The sequence below is a fragment of the Kwoniella europaea genome, chromosome 2 (assembly GCF_036810445.1).
Source record: "Kwoniella europaea PYCC6329 chromosome 2, complete sequence".
Taxonomy (NCBI): Eukaryota; Fungi; Basidiomycota; class Tremellomycetes; order Tremellales; family Cryptococcaceae; genus Kwoniella; species Kwoniella europaea.
In genome coordinates, this window is record NC_089488.1 from 1,546,741 (window position 1) to 1,567,315 (window position 20,575).

At 44.2% G+C, this 20,575-nt stretch overlaps 9 protein-coding genes and 1 non-coding gene across 10 annotated transcripts; 6 read left to right on the forward strand and 4 right to left on the reverse strand.

Annotated features, from left to right (window-relative positions):
* Positions 1–104: 104 nt before the first annotated feature.
* V865_006918 (uncharacterized protein) lies at positions 105–1,319 on the reverse strand (the record flags this gene model as incomplete). Its single annotated transcript, XM_066230675.1, has 4 exons — positions 105–287; positions 354–507; positions 581–1,103; positions 1,175–1,319. 4 exons carry the CDS (start codon positions 1,317–1,319, stop codon positions 105–107), a joined length of 1,005 nt encoding a protein of 334 aa, XP_066086772.1.
* A 1,486-nt stretch (positions 1,320–2,805) lies between these two features.
* Positions 2,806–4,310, reverse strand: V865_006919 (uncharacterized protein; the record flags this gene model as incomplete). The annotated part of the gene is made up of 6 exons (XM_066230676.1): positions 2,806–3,220; positions 3,306–3,324; positions 3,403–3,840; positions 3,901–3,980; positions 4,052–4,239; positions 4,296–4,310. 6 exons carry the CDS (start codon positions 4,308–4,310, stop codon positions 2,806–2,808), a joined length of 1,155 nt encoding a protein of 384 aa, XP_066086773.1.
* Positions 4,311–5,064: 754 nt separating this feature from the next.
* Positions 5,065–5,883, forward strand: V865_006920 (uncharacterized protein; the record flags this gene model as incomplete). The annotated part of the gene is made up of 3 exons (XM_066230677.1): positions 5,065–5,332; positions 5,473–5,581; positions 5,670–5,883. The coding sequence occupies 3 exons, from the start codon at positions 5,065–5,067 to the stop codon at positions 5,881–5,883; spliced, it is 591 nt and encodes a 196-aa protein (XP_066086774.1).
* A 498-nt stretch (positions 5,884–6,381) lies between these two features.
* Positions 6,382–7,329, reverse strand: V865_006921 (uncharacterized protein; the record flags this gene model as incomplete). The annotated part of the gene is made up of 5 exons (XM_066230678.1): positions 6,382–6,435; positions 6,760–6,909; positions 7,009–7,080; positions 7,160–7,212; positions 7,293–7,329. The coding sequence occupies 5 exons, from the start codon at positions 7,327–7,329 to the stop codon at positions 6,382–6,384; spliced, it is 366 nt and encodes a 121-aa protein (XP_066086775.1).
* A 566-nt stretch (positions 7,330–7,895) lies between these two features.
* V865_006922 (uncharacterized protein) lies at positions 7,896–9,343 on the forward strand (the record flags this gene model as incomplete). Its single annotated transcript, XM_066230679.1, has 4 exons — positions 7,896–8,046; positions 8,104–8,140; positions 8,195–8,282; positions 8,348–9,343. 4 exons carry the CDS (start codon positions 7,896–7,898, stop codon positions 9,341–9,343), a joined length of 1,272 nt encoding a protein of 423 aa, XP_066086776.1.
* Positions 9,344–9,973: 630 nt separating this feature from the next.
* V865_006923 (urease) lies at positions 9,974–13,443 on the forward strand (the record flags this gene model as incomplete). The annotated part of the gene is made up of 13 exons (XM_066230680.1): positions 9,974–9,997; positions 10,084–10,378; positions 10,490–10,989; positions 11,083–11,200; positions 11,290–11,399; positions 11,462–11,653; positions 11,715–12,005; positions 12,071–12,153; positions 12,213–12,345; positions 12,411–12,700; positions 12,828–13,093; positions 13,168–13,275; positions 13,346–13,443. 13 exons carry the CDS (start codon positions 9,974–9,976, stop codon positions 13,441–13,443), a joined length of 2,508 nt encoding a protein of 835 aa, XP_066086777.1.
* A 1,542-nt stretch (positions 13,444–14,985) lies between these two features.
* On the forward strand, positions 14,986–15,336 carry V865_006924 (uncharacterized protein; the record flags this gene model as incomplete). The annotated part of the gene is made up of 2 exons (XM_066230681.1): positions 14,986–15,171; positions 15,301–15,336. The coding sequence occupies 2 exons, from the start codon at positions 14,986–14,988 to the stop codon at positions 15,334–15,336; spliced, it is 222 nt and encodes a 73-aa protein (XP_066086778.1).
* A 26-nt stretch (positions 15,337–15,362) lies between these two features.
* V865_006925 (uncharacterized protein) lies at positions 15,363–16,653 on the forward strand (the record flags this gene model as incomplete). The annotated part of the gene is made up of 3 exons (XM_066230682.1): positions 15,363–15,588; positions 15,653–16,175; positions 16,254–16,653. 3 exons carry the CDS (start codon positions 15,363–15,365, stop codon positions 16,651–16,653), a joined length of 1,149 nt encoding a protein of 382 aa, XP_066086779.1.
* Positions 16,654–16,836: 183 nt separating this feature from the next.
* Positions 16,837–16,951, reverse strand: V865_006926. The gene has a single exon (XR_010725597.1). It is a non-coding gene; the product is annotated as a 5S ribosomal RNA (ribosomal RNA).
* A 732-nt stretch (positions 16,952–17,683) lies between these two features.
* V865_006927 (uncharacterized protein) lies at positions 17,684–20,330 on the forward strand (the record flags this gene model as incomplete). Its single annotated transcript, XM_066230683.1, has 7 exons — positions 17,684–17,705; positions 17,786–17,944; positions 18,010–18,143; positions 18,210–18,290; positions 18,377–18,473; positions 18,612–19,471; positions 19,545–20,330. The coding sequence occupies 7 exons, from the start codon at positions 17,684–17,686 to the stop codon at positions 20,328–20,330; spliced, it is 2,139 nt and encodes a 712-aa protein (XP_066086780.1).
* Positions 20,331–20,575: the final 245 nt, after the last annotated feature.

Sequence of the window (20,575 nt, forward strand, 5' to 3'; positions counted from 1 at the left end):
GTTGAGCAGTGCGAATGGCAATGAAAGCATAATGCATACACCTCATTGATGGTATTGGTGATACATATCGAAGAAATATCAGGCTAAGTCGATTTACTCCTTGTTCATAGATTCTTCGGCTCTTCAAGGAGCTTGCGGCTGACCACAGGAACGTTCAAAATCTTCCACGAGCCCTCATCATCTTTATACTTTTCTTTCATGACTTCCAACCAATCTTCTATAGCTGCAGGCTGACCGGTAGGATCATCAGGAAGTCCAAGGAATGCTCTTTCGAGTGCATTGATAACCTGGATATCATATACGTCATGTCTCAGGAAATCGATCAGTCGATGATACCTTCTTCCTTTTCTAACACACTCTGCAAGATCGGGACGACCATGAGAGAGATAGTCATCGATTAATGCGAGTTCTCGAGTTGAGAGGGTATCATTCTTTCCCTTCTTATATTCGGGAGGTACGAATCCGTTCGGAGCGGCAAAGGCCTCTTCTTTGTTTGTAGTGTATGCCCTAAAGGGACAGAACAGTACCCTTTCTCAGCTTTGATTGACAATCTAAATTGAGGGAAGAACAGATGACTCACCATTCCCAGTCCAGAATACCCGTAAATTCCCCACTGTTTTCTTCAGCCCTTATGTGATCGAATCTGTCATCATCATGCTTGATGTAGAATTGTCCAGGATTCTCCATCTCTTCACAATCCTTGACGAATCCCCTAGCTTGCTTCAGCATGAAGTATTTTTGCAATTCTCGATCAGGTGTACAGTAGTTTCGAGAAAGGATAAGAGAAATTTTGTTGTCGATTATCGACAACCATTTGTTTTGAGGTGTATTGAATGGACCCTGATAATATGGCGGAGTGATATAGACGGGATGTCGTGAGATGAGCGGTCCAATGATAATATCATTTTCATCTTTACCAAAGCAGGGCGAACCAACTTGCTCGAATTTGAGCTTTTCCATATTCAAGAACCAATCTACTATACCGTTAAGAAGTCGAATGGAAGGTTCTTCCAATGGTAAATCACATGTGTCAGGATAATACCAAGGTCGCCACAAAGCACCGGCCATGAATGTTTGATAGCAATAGATCAATTTCAGATGAACTGTAGAGATACAGTAGTCAGATATGGCGATGCAGATACGACGGAAGGTGGATGGTTAATGGGGAACTCACATTTACTATCTTTTGGTCTGAGGTGTGCATTCGGAACCTTCAATCCAGCTTTGTGTAAGATTCGATTGGTAGCTACTTCACTTTCGAGATTGAGTTTAAGTGGTTCATCAGGATAATTCCGACCTTTCCTTCTTCTAATTCGCATCATCCAAAATTCACCATCTTCATATTCAATCTTGACGTGGAAATTGAATGAACCGTAGAATCCGATAGCAAATTGAAGCCATCTGTCGGGTATATGCACCTGCTTGACTTAATGTCCTGGTCGAAGGTCTTCCACTTCAGCTTTGATAATCTCGGATTTGAGCAATTCCATGATTTGATCGACCTAAAATATATAGAACGTAACATCAGTGCAACTCTCAATTGTTATTAGGTCATTCCAAACATACTTCAGGTTGATACATGTCTTCTATCCCAGTTCTGTTCTTCACAGGCTTCTTCGACTTCTTGGGCTCCGAGCATACATGATCTGTACGGTGTTGATAGCAGAAATCGGAACAGCACTTGCGACACCATTCGTCTCGCACAAGGATCTGGTAGATGCAATTGGGTATACTGCAGTTTCTGAACGACATGTTTGGCGATGCTTGATACTGCAAGATATTCTGCGATTCGTATGGACTGTTTTTATGGTCAGATATAGTATAAATAATGGGAAGGATGAGAAGAAAATATGAGTAGCTGCATGATTTGTACTGCATATTGTGTATTAAAGAGGTGTGAGTGATGTTTGCCGAGTTTGATGGCATGGAGCGTTTACCGATCCTAGCGTGTTCATCACACGACCCCAAAGGAGGTCCTTTAGGAAATACAATAGTTGTGCACGGTGACTCATTGATCTCTCTCAGACTGGGATAGCTGGTAAGGTACTTGCATCGTATTGACCTTCAAGGTCATGAGTCATACTGTATGTATATATATACAATCGAGTTCCCTCTCAACTTTCATTGATAACCTTTTGATATCGATGTGGCACTTGGACGCAGGCAGTGATCTTCACTTCTCTTGTCTAAACAGCGTTATCAACGTCGGAATCATCATCTCCGGTGGAGAGCCAATCCACCTTGTAAGGTCCGTTGCTGAGAGATGCTACAAGAGGAAACAACGGCTTGGACGTTCTTCTCAGATGAGCCAGACGTTCTTTGGCATTCGCAGTAACTGACAGACAAATGCTTCTCGTTTCCATGAAGTGACACGTCTGACAGTACCACTTTCCTTTGTGTGGTATTGATTGCGTTGTGGAAGCACAACTAGACTATTAAAATATTCATGTTTCATATATCTGTCCCTTTTACTTAGTATGCAACACCGTTTACAACAGATTGATCAAAAATTGTGCTGCGGAGCGACAAGCTTGCGGGCTAACATGAGGCCAAAGTACATCTTCGAGACTTGATTCCTTGACGTTTCTCTAGAAATGATCAATCAATTCAGATACGATCGACTCACCCTATGACCATGAACTTCCCATGCTTATATCCTGGAAGGAAAAGCTTTCTACCTTTGGTTCTGATTGCAGAAGCTCTGTAGATTCAGGTCACCAGCGAAGGTTAGGTTCTTTTATCTTTGATGAACATCGTGTATTGTATTCATCAAACATCATCTTTAGGAAACTACGTATCACACAATCACTTGACTTCTCGATTTTCTTTAGGAAGCTCAGGCTCGACTACCGAATTGTCCAAAAACCACTTCAACCCCTCATCATACCCATACTTCAACTTCAATCTCTTTACCCAAACTTGTTTACTCTCTTCAGTCGGATAAGCCTCTCCAGCTAACAAATCCACTTTGAAGCCTTTCCTCATCGCTCTGATATCATGTATACTTGCCCAGGTATTATGAACACACCTCATCAATCTCGAATATTTTCTTCCCCCTCTTACACATTTAGCTAGATCCGGTCGATCGAGGGACTCGTACTCTTTGATTAAAGCTTCCTCACGGTGTGTCAGGATATGATCATCGTCTGTTTTGGACAAGTTTCGAGGAAGTAGAGTATCGGGTGAACTGAATGCTTCTTCTTTACTTGTTGTGTATGCCCTACGTACCCAAAGGTAGTCAGTCGATCTGTAACGACTGTGTTTCTGATTTTCAAGAAGAAAGAAAAGTATGAAATATGACTTACCATTCCCAATCAATAATTCCTTTCACTTATCCATCTTCAGCAGCTCTACAATGATCCGAATGATCATCCGCATGTCTAACGTAGAACGGTCCTTCACTTCTCTCCAGCTCTTTAGCCTTCTCCACTATCTCCTTCAATTCAAGTAAGACCAAATAACTGTATATCTCTGAATCAGGTCCAACCAATTCCCTATTCCTCAATGACCTGAGCTTCAAGCCGATAGTGGTGAGATAACGATCTTTGAGATTTCTAAATGGACCGTCGAAATATGGCGGAATGGCCATTGTTGGTTCTCTCTCTACTACAGGACCGATCATGATCTTGCCGCTGGTATCGAAAGATGGACTACCGATTTTGTCAAATTGGACTTTCTCAAGTTGGATAAACCATTTTGCGATGCTTTTGATATGGTTTAGAGTGAGATCGTCGATTGGTGGATTAGGAGGAGGATCGTTGAATTTTACAACGGGGTCGAAAGGAGGCCACGCATCACCGGGGATGAAGCTTTGATAGCAGTATATGAGCTTTGGGTGATCTACGAACGACAATACAGCTTTCAGCAGATGGTCCTGCTATGAAGCAAGATTATACTTACGTTTGCTATCTCCGGGTCTTGGAAAGGTTTGAGGTACATCCACACCACCTTCAAATAATGCTTGACAAGTAGCTACTTCACTTTCCATGTTCATTCTCAGTACTTCATCAGGGTATGGTCACCACTTGATCTTTTCCTAATTCGCATAAACCAGCTTTGGTATCGTCCAGCTGCATCTTCAAGATCAATCTTGATCAATGAGTTGAATCCACCCCGAATTTCGACTATGGTGTCTTTAGTAGGCTTGATATGGATTTTGGTCACTCTGTGATCTGGGATATAAGTTTCGATCTCAGAGGTGATAACTTTCTCATCCATCAATGAGAGTAATTGGGATATCTATGTATGACATATAAGCATTGTATGTCACCAAGATAGGGTTGGAAGATACATACCTCTGGTTCGTTCATGTTCAGCAACGATATACCAGGCCATTTCTCAGTCTTGCGAAGTATCCAACAATGATGGACCGGGTCGTTCAAATGATAGAAGCAATATTGACGACAGCACAATCCACAACGACCTCTTTCTACCAGTGCGTGGTAGATGCAGTTGGGTATAGCGCACTTGATGAATGACATTGGATCAAGTGAATATGGTCAGAGTCATAAAGACGAAGAGTAGATCGTGAAATAACCGTAGTAGGTGATTTTCTATTTGTCCATGATGTTTGATGGAAGAAGCATCTTAACGGGTTGATGATGCGCACCAGACGTGTCCGTGTATTTTTGAACCCGTCTATCGGTCACTTGTCAATTTTTAGGGTCCTTTGGATGTCTTACGCCTGGCACTGCTCTGTATTTGCTTAATGAAAGTAGACACGACGGCTTGAAATTCTCCATCTTTCGAGAAATGCATACATCCCTAATGTTGAACCCATTTAGAAAGAGCCGAAAACCTATATTTGACCGAGTTTGTTTGGTTCCATCCATGGTTTATCAAACTTGTTCGAGATTTGATCCCGTCCTCAGTGTGAAAGGGCGGCGATCACCGCTTCACTTTGCTGTTTTGAAAAAGTTGAGACTGCTCTGGCTTGGAAGGAATGTCGAACTGGATCAATGAGTCAAGTTGTACAGATTACACACATGACCATTTGTTGAGCCTCAAACTAAATAGCGCTTTCACCCCGAAATAAGTCGACCATTAACAAGAAACGCAGACAATATGACAACTCATCACCCTCGTCAATTCCCTATAATCCTCATAACGGGTACCCCCGGTACCGGCAAGACCTTACATTCCCAATTGGTTCAGCAGGAGATGTCAGAGAGTGAGATACCGATGAAACACCTGAATATAGGTGATATAGTGAAAGAACAGGGGTTTCATGAGGGATGGGACGAAGAGTGGAAATGTTGGATAGTAGATGAAGAGAGGTTGTTGGATTATCTGGAAGGGGTCGTTAATCCTCAAGATGGGCCGAGTCAGACTGGTGAGTGCACTATGCCCATACCATACTGTCAACGTAACATCTCACGAATATGGAGAGGTCAGCTGTTGGATGACATGACCACCAAAGGATGTGTGCCCGAATATTCGGCTGATATTGTTGTTGTTGTTGGTTTATTATAGGATTTATACTAGACCATCACGATCCTTCTTTATTCCCCGAACGATGGGTAGACTTAGCAGTAGTTCTGACATGTGATAATTCGGTATTACATGAACGTCTAACAGCTAGGTAAGTTCACTACCTAACATCATATCTATGAATTTACATTCATGATGATTGGAAACTGACCTTTTGAATTGAATCTGTTGTGTAATAGGAATTACCCCCCAAATAAGATAACTGAAAATGTCACTGCCGAAATTATGCAAACGTGTTTATCAGAGACTCGAGAATCGTACGATGAAGAGATAATAGTGGAATTACAGTCGATGGGTCAAGTGGATAATGAAGTTGAAGAGAATGTGGAGAGGATAGTAGAATGGATTGGTCAGTGGAGGAAAGATAGGTTGGAGGGGAAACATGATTATTAGAATGGACTAAATGGGTATAGCAAATATGGACAATCGATTTACTCTACTTTACTATGATATGAGATTGGAATAGATCAATAGCAATTCATTTCCCACAAATTTAGAATTTATAAACATTAGTGGTAGAATCAGTTCTTAGCTTCGTTTATTTTGAGGATCGAAATATCCATTCATTGAATTATTTTGACATTACTTCCAGCCATTTAGGCCAAAAAGTCAAGATTAAACGTAATTGTAACATATGCATTTTGAAAAATCGTTACTTGTAAGATATAAATATTAAAATATTTAGAAAAGAATATACATCCTATCGCATCTCATCTAATCACACATATTGATCCTATCCATCTCACAACTCTCCTTCTCCAAATCTTTGCACATCTTATCAAAGCGGAGTTGCTCTAGATGGAATCGCTTATCCATAGTTACTAAACGATGAGTAAACACATCGTTAGCTAGTGGATCCCTTTTAGCAACAAAAGAAGTAAAGACGCTAACTTACAGTCTGAATACGTCGTTGAAGACAAAGTAGCTTCCACCTTCGGGCATCAACTATTATTAAAGTGAAGTATCAGTAAGCATTCTCCATAACGACCACAAATTCTCGCTATGGACTATGGCAGAGTTTATCTTCTTCTGAGCGCGGGATCTGAATCCTTCGGAAAGTCAAGTAGCCTTGGAGAATGACCATTGATATTCCCCCGTTGTCCGTGTGCCCCGCTCAATCTGACTTCATGAATAACAATCTTCGAATTCCTCTTCTCTCGCATCATAATACCCGCTAACCGATTGACGTATCGTATCGCTCCGCCAATCCCCTTCTTCCCCTTCTTTCCCTACAGCTGAAAGTATAGTAAATAGCGGAAAACCACTCACGTGGAAGACTTGGGTGAATTGTAAAGGATTTGTACCATCATCAACTAATAATTGACCGGTAACGAGTACGATGAGAGAGGCGGTGGAAGGTGAGGAAGGTTGAGCATCGATGGTGACGATTTTATGTTGGACTTTGGCGAATGGGAGGTTCTACGGTATGAACGAAGTTGAAAGGGTTAGTCACTAAGCTTTTATAGTGAGATTGTCCTGGGGAAACAAGGCTAAATGTTACACCTCAGCCTGACTCACCACAAGCTTCTCAGTGATAGCTTGAGAACCTTGGATTTGGGTTGATTCCCAAGTAAGCATCGAGGTGTCTCTCTGAATAATCACGCGCACATCAGCTGACTTGTTGCTCGGGTTAGGCACAGTTGGCTCTATGGATCAGCTGAATACGTACGTAAAGAGAGGCAAGTCCATTTCGATCAGAGTCGAATTGTTGGTAATAGAATTCTACATCAACCATATGTCAGTCCGCAATAACAGCTAGTTTGCTATACACTAGAAATGGGATTACCAGCTGAGAGACGTACGGGTGAATTGTTGGGCAATGGCGGTAGGATCAGACATCTTGTATGAGTGTTGTGGTGGTGGCAACTGGTGATTAGCTGTGGGAGAAGGAACGTCAATAGATGATCAACATTGACATTGACTCTTGGATCTAAATCTCACCTCGTCTTGCATGCACTTTCAGCGCGTTATGGGGTCAACACTCATGGAATGTGCCACTGTGTCGGGATTACGGCGATGTACCACCTGTAGGAGGGTTACGGATGGAGACTCCGCATGTGATCAGTGCTCAGGAAAAGGGGTCGATCACCGAGCGCGTCTTGCTTTGTGAGTTTGTGACTTTGTGACTTTGTCTTTTCTGCACAGCTAACAGCTATAAATACATATGTTAACACCTTGTCAAGCAACCAGTCAATTTGATAATCCACTCATAAACATACAAATATCCTTTCATCCCATAACTCGTATTCATCAATTCAACTGATCAATATCTTCCTCAGATTGACACAATCGTTCATTCCCATTTCCATCTTCATCTTGCTACAACAGAGAACCAACTACATCTCCTCTCATTCACTCATTTCGAACCTTTTCTTCTACACTCCAATACAGCTGAACAACACAAGATGCTACCTACCCTCGCTTTATTCTCTGTACTTACCGCTCTCATCGCTTCGGTCTCGGCTGTACCGTGCGTACAATTCGATTCGAGCTGGAATCTGTACGCGTTCGGTGGTAGTGAAGATGTCAAATTGGGTGCTAACACCACTTGGTCTTGTGAGTTGTCCTGTAGCATTGGATCTACGGAAATGACAACTGACAAAGGTTATATAGCGCCTTCGACGTCTACCTTATCCTCATCTGGACGACCGTAAGTTGTCTTGAGCTCTTCATATATCAGACCTAGCTCACGCTACTTGTTTAGCCCTTGGACTGGTACCAACTCGCAATGTATCCTCTCTCAAACCAACAATGCGTTGTATGTCGTTGGAAGTGATAGCAGTGATCTAAGCGTGAGTTTTTTGAAACTTAGTCGGGTCATACTAAGCAGCTAACTCACACCGTTCACGTTGAATAGAAAATCTACGTATACAACTTCGCTTCTGATTCATGGTCCACACAGACCACTTCCGGTGCACCCTCCGATTTGGGCAACTCCCGATCCGCCTCTGTGCTCGACCACGACACTAATGTCATCTACACCCTCACCACCTCATCCGGATTATACCAACTTGACATGTCTAGTGTAACCAACTCTGCCTCCTCGAGTGCCCTAGCATGGGAAGCAGTTGAGAACTCTTCCTTCTCGGTCGATGGGTATACCGTCACTGCTACTCAGGCGGCCAACCACATCTTCTACTTTGGTGTACCCAACACTGCAGCAGGATCAGCCAACGTATTCGTAGTTCACTACGCCTACTTCCAACCTGATGCTCAGGCTTTCAATGGAACCGCTTTCCCCGATACAGCCGGACAAGCCATTTCCATCCCAACTGAATCAGATAGCGTACCGTACTCTATGGTATTTGTCCCTAACGATTTCTCCAACACTTACATCGCTACTCATTGGACCGACCTGGGTGATTACACCGTTACGTCGGATGCCCCATTCGCCACTGATTTGATCAACTCCACTCAAACCATCCCTGCTCCCACTTCGCAAGACAAGACAGCTTCGTACGCTGCCTCACCATATGATCTGGTACAAGTTGATTCTTCAGGTGATATCTATTACTACGCTACTCCCGTCAACGCAGATTATACCGTGTCGTCAAGTGGTTCATGGCAAAAACTAAGTTATTCCGTATCGGGCGGATCAACTTCTTCCACCAACTCGACTTCATCGGCTTCTTCCTCTGCTTCCGCATCTGCATCCGGATCACAAGCTTCAGGAAGTGCTACTGCCAGTAAGACCGCGAGTGGCTCTTCGTCCGCTTCAGCCAGTGGTTCAGCAGCTTCCTCCTCATCCTCGTCGTCTTCTTCTTCCGGTGCTGGGAAGAATGTAGTTGCCAGAGGTGATTTGTTGGGTTTGGCTGTGGGAGTGGTAGCTTTGGGTGTTAGTATGTTGATATAAGGGGTATGAGGCGACACTTTGCTCGGTATCTACACCTATATCAAGATCGAGATCAATGAGACAACGGATCGTTCAGCTCAGGCAGCAAAGAGGACACGGACATTGTTTACGGAATTCAGTACATATCCTATATCCTATATCATATTCATATTCATACTCATAGCAGTCACTTGCATCCTATCCTATATTTCTTAGTACACGTAGGACTCGTCTACACATTCACTTGTTTGTTCCTTTATTATGCATCTTGCATCTTGTTATGATCCTATGGGTCCACTCATGTTGCCACACCTGGTGAGATGGTTATCTGACGGGATCAAACTAAGCCGGTTACGAGTAAATCCGATTTGATCGTTTGAAACTGAAGAGATAAGGAATGTTAGCTGAGTACATAACCATTGTGCCTGATTAGAATAACGGCAAGAACCAGTTGGGGTTATTATCAAGACCATCCTTTTAAGTATCCCTTTCCCACACCATCTACCTTCACGGCGTAGGACCAGTATATCATCAGTCTTCCTTGCCAGCTGGTCTTCAGTCTCGAGCGGTATAACAGCATCTTAACATCTCAAGTCAGAAGTACCGACCTGGTTGTTGACATCCATCTGTCACTGGAGCACTCTTCTCAAGATGCATCTCCTACCTCGAGAGCAAGTGAGTAGTTATCGTTCTGGTCTTCAGCAGATATGTTACATCCCATTCGGGGATTCTTGATCACTGATGACCTGTGTTACACCCAGGACAAGCTCATCCTCTCCAACCTCGGTATCCTAGCCCAGCGTCGACTAGCCCGTGGTCTGACCCTCAACCGGTCCGAAACTATCGCCCTGATCGCCTCACAACTACATGAATTCATCAGAGATGGTCATCACTCCGTAGCCGAACTGATGGACTTGGGAAAGAAGATGTTAGGTAGGAGACATGTGATGGTAGGTGTGGCTGAGGGTATACACGATATCCAAGTAGAAGGCACATTTGAAGATGGGAGTTTCTTGGTAACTGTACATGATCCGATATGTTCAGATGATGGTGATTGTAAGTTTATCCCCTATCACATAACTGAATAACATGACGGTATAAGAGATCAAGTCGGTATTGATGCTGATAATGATATTACCTTCGTTATTTGTCATTTGGTGTTTATAGTGAACAACGCATTATACGGATCTTTCCTCCCTATCCCATCCTCATCTTCATTCCCCTTACCAGACCCCTTACCTCCCAACAAACACTTAGCAGGCTCAGTAATCTGTCTCAAATCCAAAATCCCTCTTAATGTAAATCGACGTCGATTTTACTTGGAAGTATCCAATTTGGGAGATAGACCAATCCAAGTGGGATCTCATTATCCATTCTTGGAGGTGAACCCATACCTCCAATTCGATAGGTTGTTATCCTATGGATATAGATTGGATATTGCCGCTGGGACTGCTGTGAGGTTCGAACCTGGAGAGAAAAAGACGGTGGGTATGGTTGAATTGGGTGGTAAGAAGATCTTATATGGTGGAAGTGGTTTAGGTGCGGGGCAGTTTGACGAAGGAAATAGAGAGACAACAGTGAAAGAAAAAGTGGAACAAGGTGGGTTCAGACATAAAAAGCAGGAGGAAGTGAAGGAGGCGAAAGTGGTCGAGATGGATCGAGAAGTCGTGAGTGTCCATTCACTACATCTCACGTCAAATCAATTTGCTGGTTGAGCCATTACCGTAATCAGGAAATGTGCTAATTTCCTGCTTACTCAGTACGCCTCCATGTTCGGTCCCACCACTGGCGATAAAGTTCAACTTGCCGATACGGATCTATGGATCGAGGTGGAGAAAGATCATACCGTATATGGAGATGAATGCAAATTTGGCGGAGGTAAGTGGATCTTCTGCTCCTAAGCTATAGATACTAACCCTCAATGTTTCCCGTCTCGACCGATACTGATGTTCTCTTTCGCATCATAGGTAAAGTCCTTCGAGATGGACAAGGTCAAGCATCAAATAGATCAGATGAAGAAGTATTGGATCTGGTCATTACAAATGCCTTGATCGTTGATTGGAGTGGTATCTATAAGGTATATACCAGACCGCCTGCCACAATGTTCACTCCAGATGTACTAATTATATAGCTACTCAGGCCGATATTGGTGTCAAGAATGGTATAATTGTCGGTATTGGTAAAGCTGGTAATCCAGATATCATGGATAACGTCACCGAAGGGATGATCTTTGGATCTAACACCGAAGCTATCGCTGGAGAGAAATTGATAGTCACTGCTGGTGCTTTGGACGTGCACGTTCATTATATCTGTACTCAACTCTGGCCCGAGGTGAGCCCCGCGAGTACTGTATCGAGATTAGTGAGCTGATGTTGCTGCGGGTAATTGATAGGCCCTCGCATCCGGTATCACCACTCTTTTGGGAGGTGGTACAGGTCCAGCGGACGGTACCAATGCCACGACATGTACACCATCGAAATTCTACATGGAAGCAATGTTACATGCTACCGATACCATCCCTCTCAATTTCGGATTCACAGGTAAAGGTAATGACGCCGGTGTGAAAGGTTTGAAAGATATTGTGGAGGCCGGTGCATGTGGATTGAAATTACATGAGGATTGGGGATCTACACCGGAATGTATCGATAGGGCGTTAAGTGTTGGGGATGATTATGATGTTCAGGTGAGCTCAGTTTACCCTTCTTTATAAGAGGGAGGAGTAGGGATTGATGTACTCTGTTATACTAGGTCAACATCCATACTGATACGCTCAACGAGAGTGGGTATGTAGAGAGTACCTTGGCGGCTATCAAAGGGAGAACTATTCATACGTGAGCTGACTGCCAAATAAACATGATGAACCTTGCAGGAAGCTGACAGGTCGTTACAGGTATCACACCGAGGGTGCTGGAGGTGGTCATGCACCTGATATCATCGTCGTAGTCGAACAAGAGAATGTTTTGCCCAGTTCGACAAACCCTACTAGACCGTATGCTATGAACACATTGGACGAACATCTTGACGTAAGTTTATCATCAAATTTACCAGCAATGTTTTCAAATTGACTTAATGATCACAATGATGATAGATGTTGATGGTATGTCACCATCTCGACAAATCCATTCCCGAAGACATCGCTTTTGCGGATTCCCGTATCCGAGCGGAGACAGTAGCTGCCGAAGATGTCTTACAGGACAACGGAGCGATCTCGATGATCTCGAGTGATTCTCAAGCGATGGGTAGGATTGGCGAAGTGATAGCTAGGACATGGAGGACGGCAGCTAAGATGAAAGATGTCAGAGGATCTTTGGAAGGTGATAGTGAGAAGAATGACAATGAGAGGGTGAAGAGGTATATCGCCAAATATACGATTAATCCGTAAGTGATGTTTCTACCTTATGCTCCAATATATCGAGGTAGTATAATCATAATCACTAGCTGTAAGATGTGATGTCTCATCGTTGTACTTGGCGGTATGCTAATTCGAGCTCTTGCACTGGTTTAGCGCAATCACCCACGGAATGTCACATTTGATCGGATCAGTAGAAGTGGGTAAACTGGCCGATCTGGTGATTTGGAAACCTGAAAATTTCGGTGCACGACCCGAAATGGTCCTTAAAGGAGGAGTGATCGCCTGGGCTCAAATGGGAGATGCCAATGCTTCGATTCCAACCGTCCAACCTGTCTTCGGAAGACCGATGTGGGGTGCTCAACCGGAGGTGGCACCGAGATGTTCGATCGTTTGGGTCAGTCAAGCTTCGATTGATACTGGTCAGTGCAATCTCTACTATATCTAAAAATCCCGGAAGTTTGGTGATTGACTTGACATGTGGGGTGCGTTATAGGTACGATCGAAAAGTACGGTATCAAGAAACGTGCGGAGGGCGTCAAGAATTGCAGAAAGATTGGTAAGAAGGATATGAAATTGAATAACTATAAACCAAAGATGAGTGGTGAGTGCTTATCACTTTGATCTGCTTATCAAGTGCGGTCTCATCTGCTGATCTATATGGACGTGGTCAGTCGATCCTGAAACGTACGAAGTGCTAGCGGATGGTGTGCTGTGCGATGCGCCTCCTGCGACACACCTACCCCTCACCAAGAAACATTTTGTATACTGAAATTAAGAGTCCATAAGATCGGGATGCTCCTTCCTCTCCCTCTCATGGCTATGTATGGAATTGGTCAACCCATAATGCGAGGAGGCGATTCCAAGATGATGGCAATGGATGATGTTGTCAGTACCATTCCCGAGAGAGAACAGTGGTGTAATGTAGATGACCTTGCACAAATCCCAACCCCCGATCATTACTCGTTGCATCTTTACATCAGATTTGTAGAACCATCCGATCATTTGAATGATTATTGACCCTCAACGTCGGTCTTACGAAGTCGAGAATGACTGGAAAGTTGTCGTGCTTCCTTGAAGTAGACTTTGGGTGAGTCGTTACTTTTCATATCCAAATCTAGGTCACAGATGGGCTTACGCCTCAGCTAGGTTTATGCAATGTTGATGATGATGAAGTAGAAATGGCTTACGCATTCTGCAATTACAGTAAGGATCAGTCGTCGCGGGAACCTTCAAGCAGAAATTCAATTGAACGCCCTGTTTATCGCACTCGTTAGGGTTGGTAATGACAACGCATTTGACTGCTGAGGTGTTGACAGGGTGAACTCGAAGACTAAGGAGAACATTTATGTTGGCAATAGGGAATCATACCGATCTGAGAATCAGCCACCCAATGGGAAGAAGGTACGGGTGTCAAATGATGGAATTTCCTTACTAGCAATTCGCAGCTGTATCTACCCAAATGTGGTCGTGAGCGGCGATGTTGTCCAAACTACGGTGGAACGGTACTTTAGCTAGGGCGGACGAAGCAGCCTTCCGAAGACAAGAAACTTTCACGCTCACTGTGGCATTGTGCTAAGATTGCGTATGCAATGAATTAATAGGTATGTTCACTTAGACTGTCAATGGGCAAGACAGACTGCTCGAGCACTCTGGCTGGCATTCTTAAATGATATAACGAGCCAAAGAACAAAAAACACTCGATTTACTTCAAAGAGCCATGTCGCCTCGCATTATGGGCGTTCTTTATGCGTGTGGGTACGGCTGGGTACATTGATAGGGGGTTCTCTATTGTCCGGTGCATCTACTATAGCCCATCAGTCATTGAAATCTCGCTACGAAGGACACACAGGTAGGTGTGTGGACTCGATCCATATTCGGTTGTATAGGTGGGTTTGTATACATCTGGATATGTGCAGAGCAAGAGCAGCCGCTTGTTAATCCGCCACATCCTTATGCGCCGTGTGCATGGGTTTACCTGACATGTACAGCATATGTAAGCCGTGTTTCGATTGCTTGTCACAGAGCAAGCATCGCTGTGCCATTTTCTTTTTGTTCTCCATCAGAGAGAAAGGGGTCCACAACGTGTTTTGCGCCACTCAGGACGACTCAAAGGAGGGCGATACATGGAGAAAAGTTCTCGAATTTCCCCACTATACCAAGCTCGAGCCATATACACGCGTTCGGACATGCCCTTGTATGCATAATGCACATGTGCATAAATCCTCGATAAACATCTCAACTTCCCATTCGTTTTACAATCTGTCTCAATCTCTTTCAACAGAAACTTGTCAATCCTGTCAGCGCGGGTAAAATGGCATTTCAAAACTGCTCGATACCAAATTGCATATACCAAGCTCTCACGTGGTCTTTCGATTGTCCTATCTGTCATTCTGGACATTGTTTTCAACACCGAAACCATCCTTTACATGAATGCTGGGTGGCCGAGCAGCGAGGCGTGTGGAAGGGGTCAACTTTGGATGCCATGAATGAGCCCGAGGTGAGCTCCTGACTTCCTATACACCCCGATGTAGCCGAAGCACCACGCATATCCACAAGTACGAGTCGAGATGATCATTCGCTTGACGCTCTCAACTACTGCAACTCCTTGATCTTAAACTCGTCCAAGATGAAGTGGAAACAATCCGTCCTGGATATTCAGTAATCCACATCGACAAGAAAGCCGGTAGCATGGAGAATATCCAGTCATACAAAGGTCAATTCAATCTCCAGATCAAAATTGATTTTAGTGATGGATCAAGTTGGATGATGAGGATCCGACGAAAAGCCGGTATCAGACCTTACCCAGATGAACCTCTTAGACTGAATGCTCAAAGTGAAGTTGCTACCTGTCAAGCGTTACATTGTGGGGGGGTTCTGGTCCCACAATCTACCTTCCGACCGAAGGATAGTAAACGTACGTCGATCTGTGCTCTCGTAAGAAAGACCGAAGGCTGATGTTGTACGACTCTATACCATAGTCCACCCGAAACTGATATATTCTTATCAGACTTTCATCGAAGGCTCCCCATGGAGTGATTTCGCCCCTTTCAAACCGAAAAATCAACCTTTAAGCTCATCGACTAAACGACACATTGGATTCATTGCACAATGGTTTATATCATTGGAGAAAGTCAGATTCGATAAGATTGGGAGTCTTACGTTCTCTTCAGCTTCGAATCAGATCATCGTCGGACCTTTGATAGAACGACAACCTGTGATTACCGTCCCACCATACTTCAACGGCCCTTTCCAGAATGCTAAAGAACGATATCTCCGTATGATCGATTCTCGTTTGGAAGCTTGTAGAGATCGTACTTTCGTTGAACCTCCTAGGGAAGTACATATTTATCTCGCTTTATTGGAATTTAAAGAATTGGTCGGAAATGATCTCGATATGGAACAAGATCCAGGACCGTTCTATATCAGACATGCTGATGATCATTGGGATCATACGAGGACTAAGGAAGATGGAGAAATCACCGGTGTGATCGATTGGGAGTGGTGAGATTCTATTCCCTTGATAATCAAGGTACATCAAGTACGAGGACATCCAGCTGATTGACTAGGACATGTGTTTAGGGCATACACCACGACTAAAGATGAAGCATTCGCTTCACCAATGTATTTCCTACCTTCCAAATTCTATCATGAGGGTAGTAACGACATGTTCTCTCCTCGGGAATACGCACTCATCGAAGCTTACCAATCACTCGGACGAGATGACTTGGCGGACTGTGTCAAGAATGGAAGAAAGTATCAACGATTGATCTACTTTCTAAAATGTATGTTCATCAATGTCCTCGAGGTGAACGCCATTAGGAAAGCGTTCTTGAAGATCCCGGATGAGGTGGATGATGGCATGCCGAAGACGGAGGAAGAATGGGTGGAGAAGATGTTGATTAAATGGCAGGAAGATGAAGGATTGAGGTATTTGGTTGATAATCCTGTGGATGAACCCGTTTTACCTGAACAAACTTGATGGTAACCTACATATGGATATAGCGTATATATGAGAAATGAACTGTGTATAAATTATGATCTGACCTCTATCTGAACATCTAGCAAACCCCTTAGAGTCATAATCGACTAGCCTCATCGCCGACAACTTCCAACATCAACAACCCTTCTCGTCGGTCGCCCTACAGAGCAAAACGAAGCCAAAAACTACAGCACCCGGGATTCCCAAGTGGTCCCCCACCTTGGTACTAACCGAGCGACAGGTAACTTAGCTTCCCAGAGCGAACGGGATGGGGCGTTTTATACCTTCTATGGCCGTAGATGGATATTGAGCTTGTTAGAGCAGATATGTGTCTCTGTGCCACAACCTGATTGATGGTACCTTTGGGGATGTCCGTGTACTTCGGATGGTTGTGCCTGACGGTCTCTGGCTTTTTGGCACCGTGAGAACGATCGCCTGTCGAGGTTTTGGATACAATAGTGGCCGGAATTATCGGAAGCTAATTGAACATTCCTTCTCGATGCATCGTCATCAACTACGGTATGGTATAACGAGACCCTCAGGGATAAATGCGGAATGCAGTAAATCGAAGAACGAAAAGCTAAGTCGCTGATACGTTGAATCGGGGAATCGCCACTTAATTCATGGCTTTTTGTCATTCTCCCGATCTTGGCAGAATCGCTGGAATCATTTGACCCTGAATCACACCTACGCGTAGTAACGGTGACTGAACCTATGACGTATCTCCCTTTTGTCTCTACCACAATTGCAAGTTTTTAGTGCGAGTATGACGATGCACAGTCATGAGATGTGAGAAAGGTAAGCGTTGGTTGGATAGGTAGAGCGCTTCCTTTATGCAGGTGACTGAACCTCCACATACCCCCCATGTCGTGATGCACACGAACCGTTCGTATATAAACATACATATATAGCGACTCAATCAAACAACGTTCTTTTTTTGATAGCTATTGCCACTTTATCGTATCTCACTGTATCACTTGTCGATCGAACGTATAACTGTAGCATATCACAAGAATAACAATAAGACAAGATGGCTCAAGTCGTAGATAAGAGTGAGTTTCTGTTTCTCAGATACAATCGGATCGATCGGAGTAGCGGACTGTATAGCTCATATAACTATAATCGTATCTAGTTGTCAACTCAACTGTTGGAGACGCTAAGAAGAGACAGATGGATGGGTTCACACTCGAACAGAATGACAAGACCCCTCTTACCTCTTACTTCGGAACTAAGATCGCAGAGACGGACATCGCTCTGAGAGCGGGTGCCAGGGGACCTACCGTTCTTGAGGGTGAGTTGGTTTATCCCCCTTTCCTCCCTAATGCATATTGGTCCTGATGCATGTGTGTATCGTAGACTTCCACAATCGAGAGAAGATCTCTCATTTCGACCACGAACGTATCCCAGAGCGAGTCGTCCACGCTAGAGGTGCAGGTGCATTTGGAGAATTCAAATTACACACTCCTTTAACTGGTTTGACCACCGCTAAGGTAAGTATTCCCCTCTTACCCTCCTAATCTTTCCCGCTCCGCCGCTGACTTGTCATCTATATGTAGATTCTCACCGACACAAGCAAGACTACCCCTGCATACGTCCGATTCTCGACCGTAGGAGGATCCAGAGGTTCCGCCGATTCTGTAAGTGGCGCGCGCGGTGGCGACCTCCCTTTTGTGGCGTTTGTGGCATTTTCGCTGACTCAAACTTTGTTCATCTTTTTTTACAGGTCAGAGACCCAAGAGGTTTCGCCGCTCGTTTCTACACCGACGAAGGCAACTGGGACCTTGTAGGCAACAATATTCCGGTGTTCTTCATTCAAGATGGTAAATCGTCCCTTCCTGTGTATTCCCCCGCTCAAATGGAGCAGATCCATCCAGAAATCAGCTCGAACGGATCAAAATTGGTCGAGATATGGTCGAAAATGTATTCAGGCTGACTTTTGGTTGTTCCACCACTTCTAGCCATCAAATTCCCCGATCTCATTCATGCCGTGAAGCCCGAACCTCACAACGAAATTCCCCAAGCTCAAACTGCCCACGATAACGCCTGGGACTTCATGGGCTTACACCCCCAAGCCACCCATATGCAACAATGGGTCATGTCCGATCGAGCTATTCCCCGATCATACAGACACATGCAAGGTTTCGGTGTACACACTTTCCGACTCCTCGATGCCGAGGGCAAGTCCACTTTTGTCAAGTACCACTGGACCCCTCATCTCGGTACCCACTCTTTAGTATGGGACGAGGCACTCAAGCTTGCTGGACAAGACCCCGATTTCCACCGAAGAGATCTATGGGACGCTATCGAAGCTGGTGCTTACCCCAAGTGGGAGTTGGGTGTACAATTAGTCAAAGAAGAAGATGAACACAAATTCGACTTTGACTTGCTGGATTCCACCAAAATCATCCCCGAAGATTTGGTACCAGTCAAGAACATCGGTACTCTCACTCTTAACCGAAACCCTGTAGACTACTTTGCAGAAGTTGAACAAGTCGCTTTCTGTACCCAACACATTGTTCCTGGTATGGACTTTACTTCAGACCCTCTCTTGGCTGGTCGAAACTTCTCTTACCAAGATACCCAAATATCCCGACTCGGTATCAACTTCGGTGATATCCCCGTTAACAGACCTGTTTGTCCATTCATGACGAACCAGAGGGATGGACAAAACACCATGTTCAGCAAGACCAACAGGACTGCCTACCACCCTAACAGATTTGATGCTTTACCTACTACCGAACCTGCAAAGGGAGGTTTCCGATCTTACCATGAGACTGTATCAGGTATTAAGGATAGATTACATGGACCTAAATTCAATGTAAGTTTGATATCATTGTATACATACGCTTGCACATTCAGATACTGACGTCAGGCTGTCTTGCTTTTTGCAGGAATTCGTGTCACAAGCTCAACTCTTCTACAACTCGATGTCTGAACCTGAGAAGAAAAACATCATCTCAGCTTACCAATTCGAGTTATCTAAATGTTACGAAACCCAAGTCCAGCAGACCGCTTTGAACCGAATCAACTTGATCGACCATGATCTCGCGTTGGCTGTTGCTGAATCACTCAAGGACGTCACCGTACCAGATGCCGTGCCAAACCACGGTAAGAAGTCCGCTTTCTTATCTCAAATTACTGGCAAGACCCAAACTTTCACTGCTGAAGGTAGAAAAGTCGGTTTATACCTCTTACCTGGATACTCATACGCTCAGGTAGAACCTATTAAGATCGCTTTGGCAGCTGCAGGAGTGATGGTCAAATTCGTAGGACCAGCAACAGGAATGGTTGAAGCTGGAAATGGCCAAACCCAAAATGCCGAATTCACATTAGAAAACTCCCGATCGACCTATTTTGACGCGTTGATCTTCATTGGTGGTGATTCCGATGATTACACCAAGAAGATGAAGAATGGTAGATTAATTCATGCTGCTCGAGAAGCTTATATGCACCTTAAGGCTATCGCTGCTACCGGTAACGCAGTAGGCTGGTTGACCGATTTGGCTCTCCCTGGCGATTTACCGGCAGATGCCAAAGCTAAGGAAGAGATCACTCAGGCCAACGGTGTGCTCCTTGCTCCTTCTGTTGGTACTGGTGCTCAGTTCTCTCAACAGTTCTTGGACTCGGTAGCTAAGCACAGAGTATGGGATAGAGAAGTCGAGCACATCGCCGCGTAAGATAAGGTCTACAAAATAGGTTTCAGATTGAGAGTAGATAAAGGATTTCCGGTATTATGTGTATTCGTTAGTTTATAGGTGATTAAAAATAATAATAATAGTCAAAGTCATGCATTCACATGTCCACCATCGATTATTTTCTTATTTTCTGAATGGTTTAGATTGTCAATCAGAGCATGGCATGTATCGAGTCTGGTTTTTCACGAGAAATGAGCTATTTATAACTTCGGATGCAAAATGTGCCT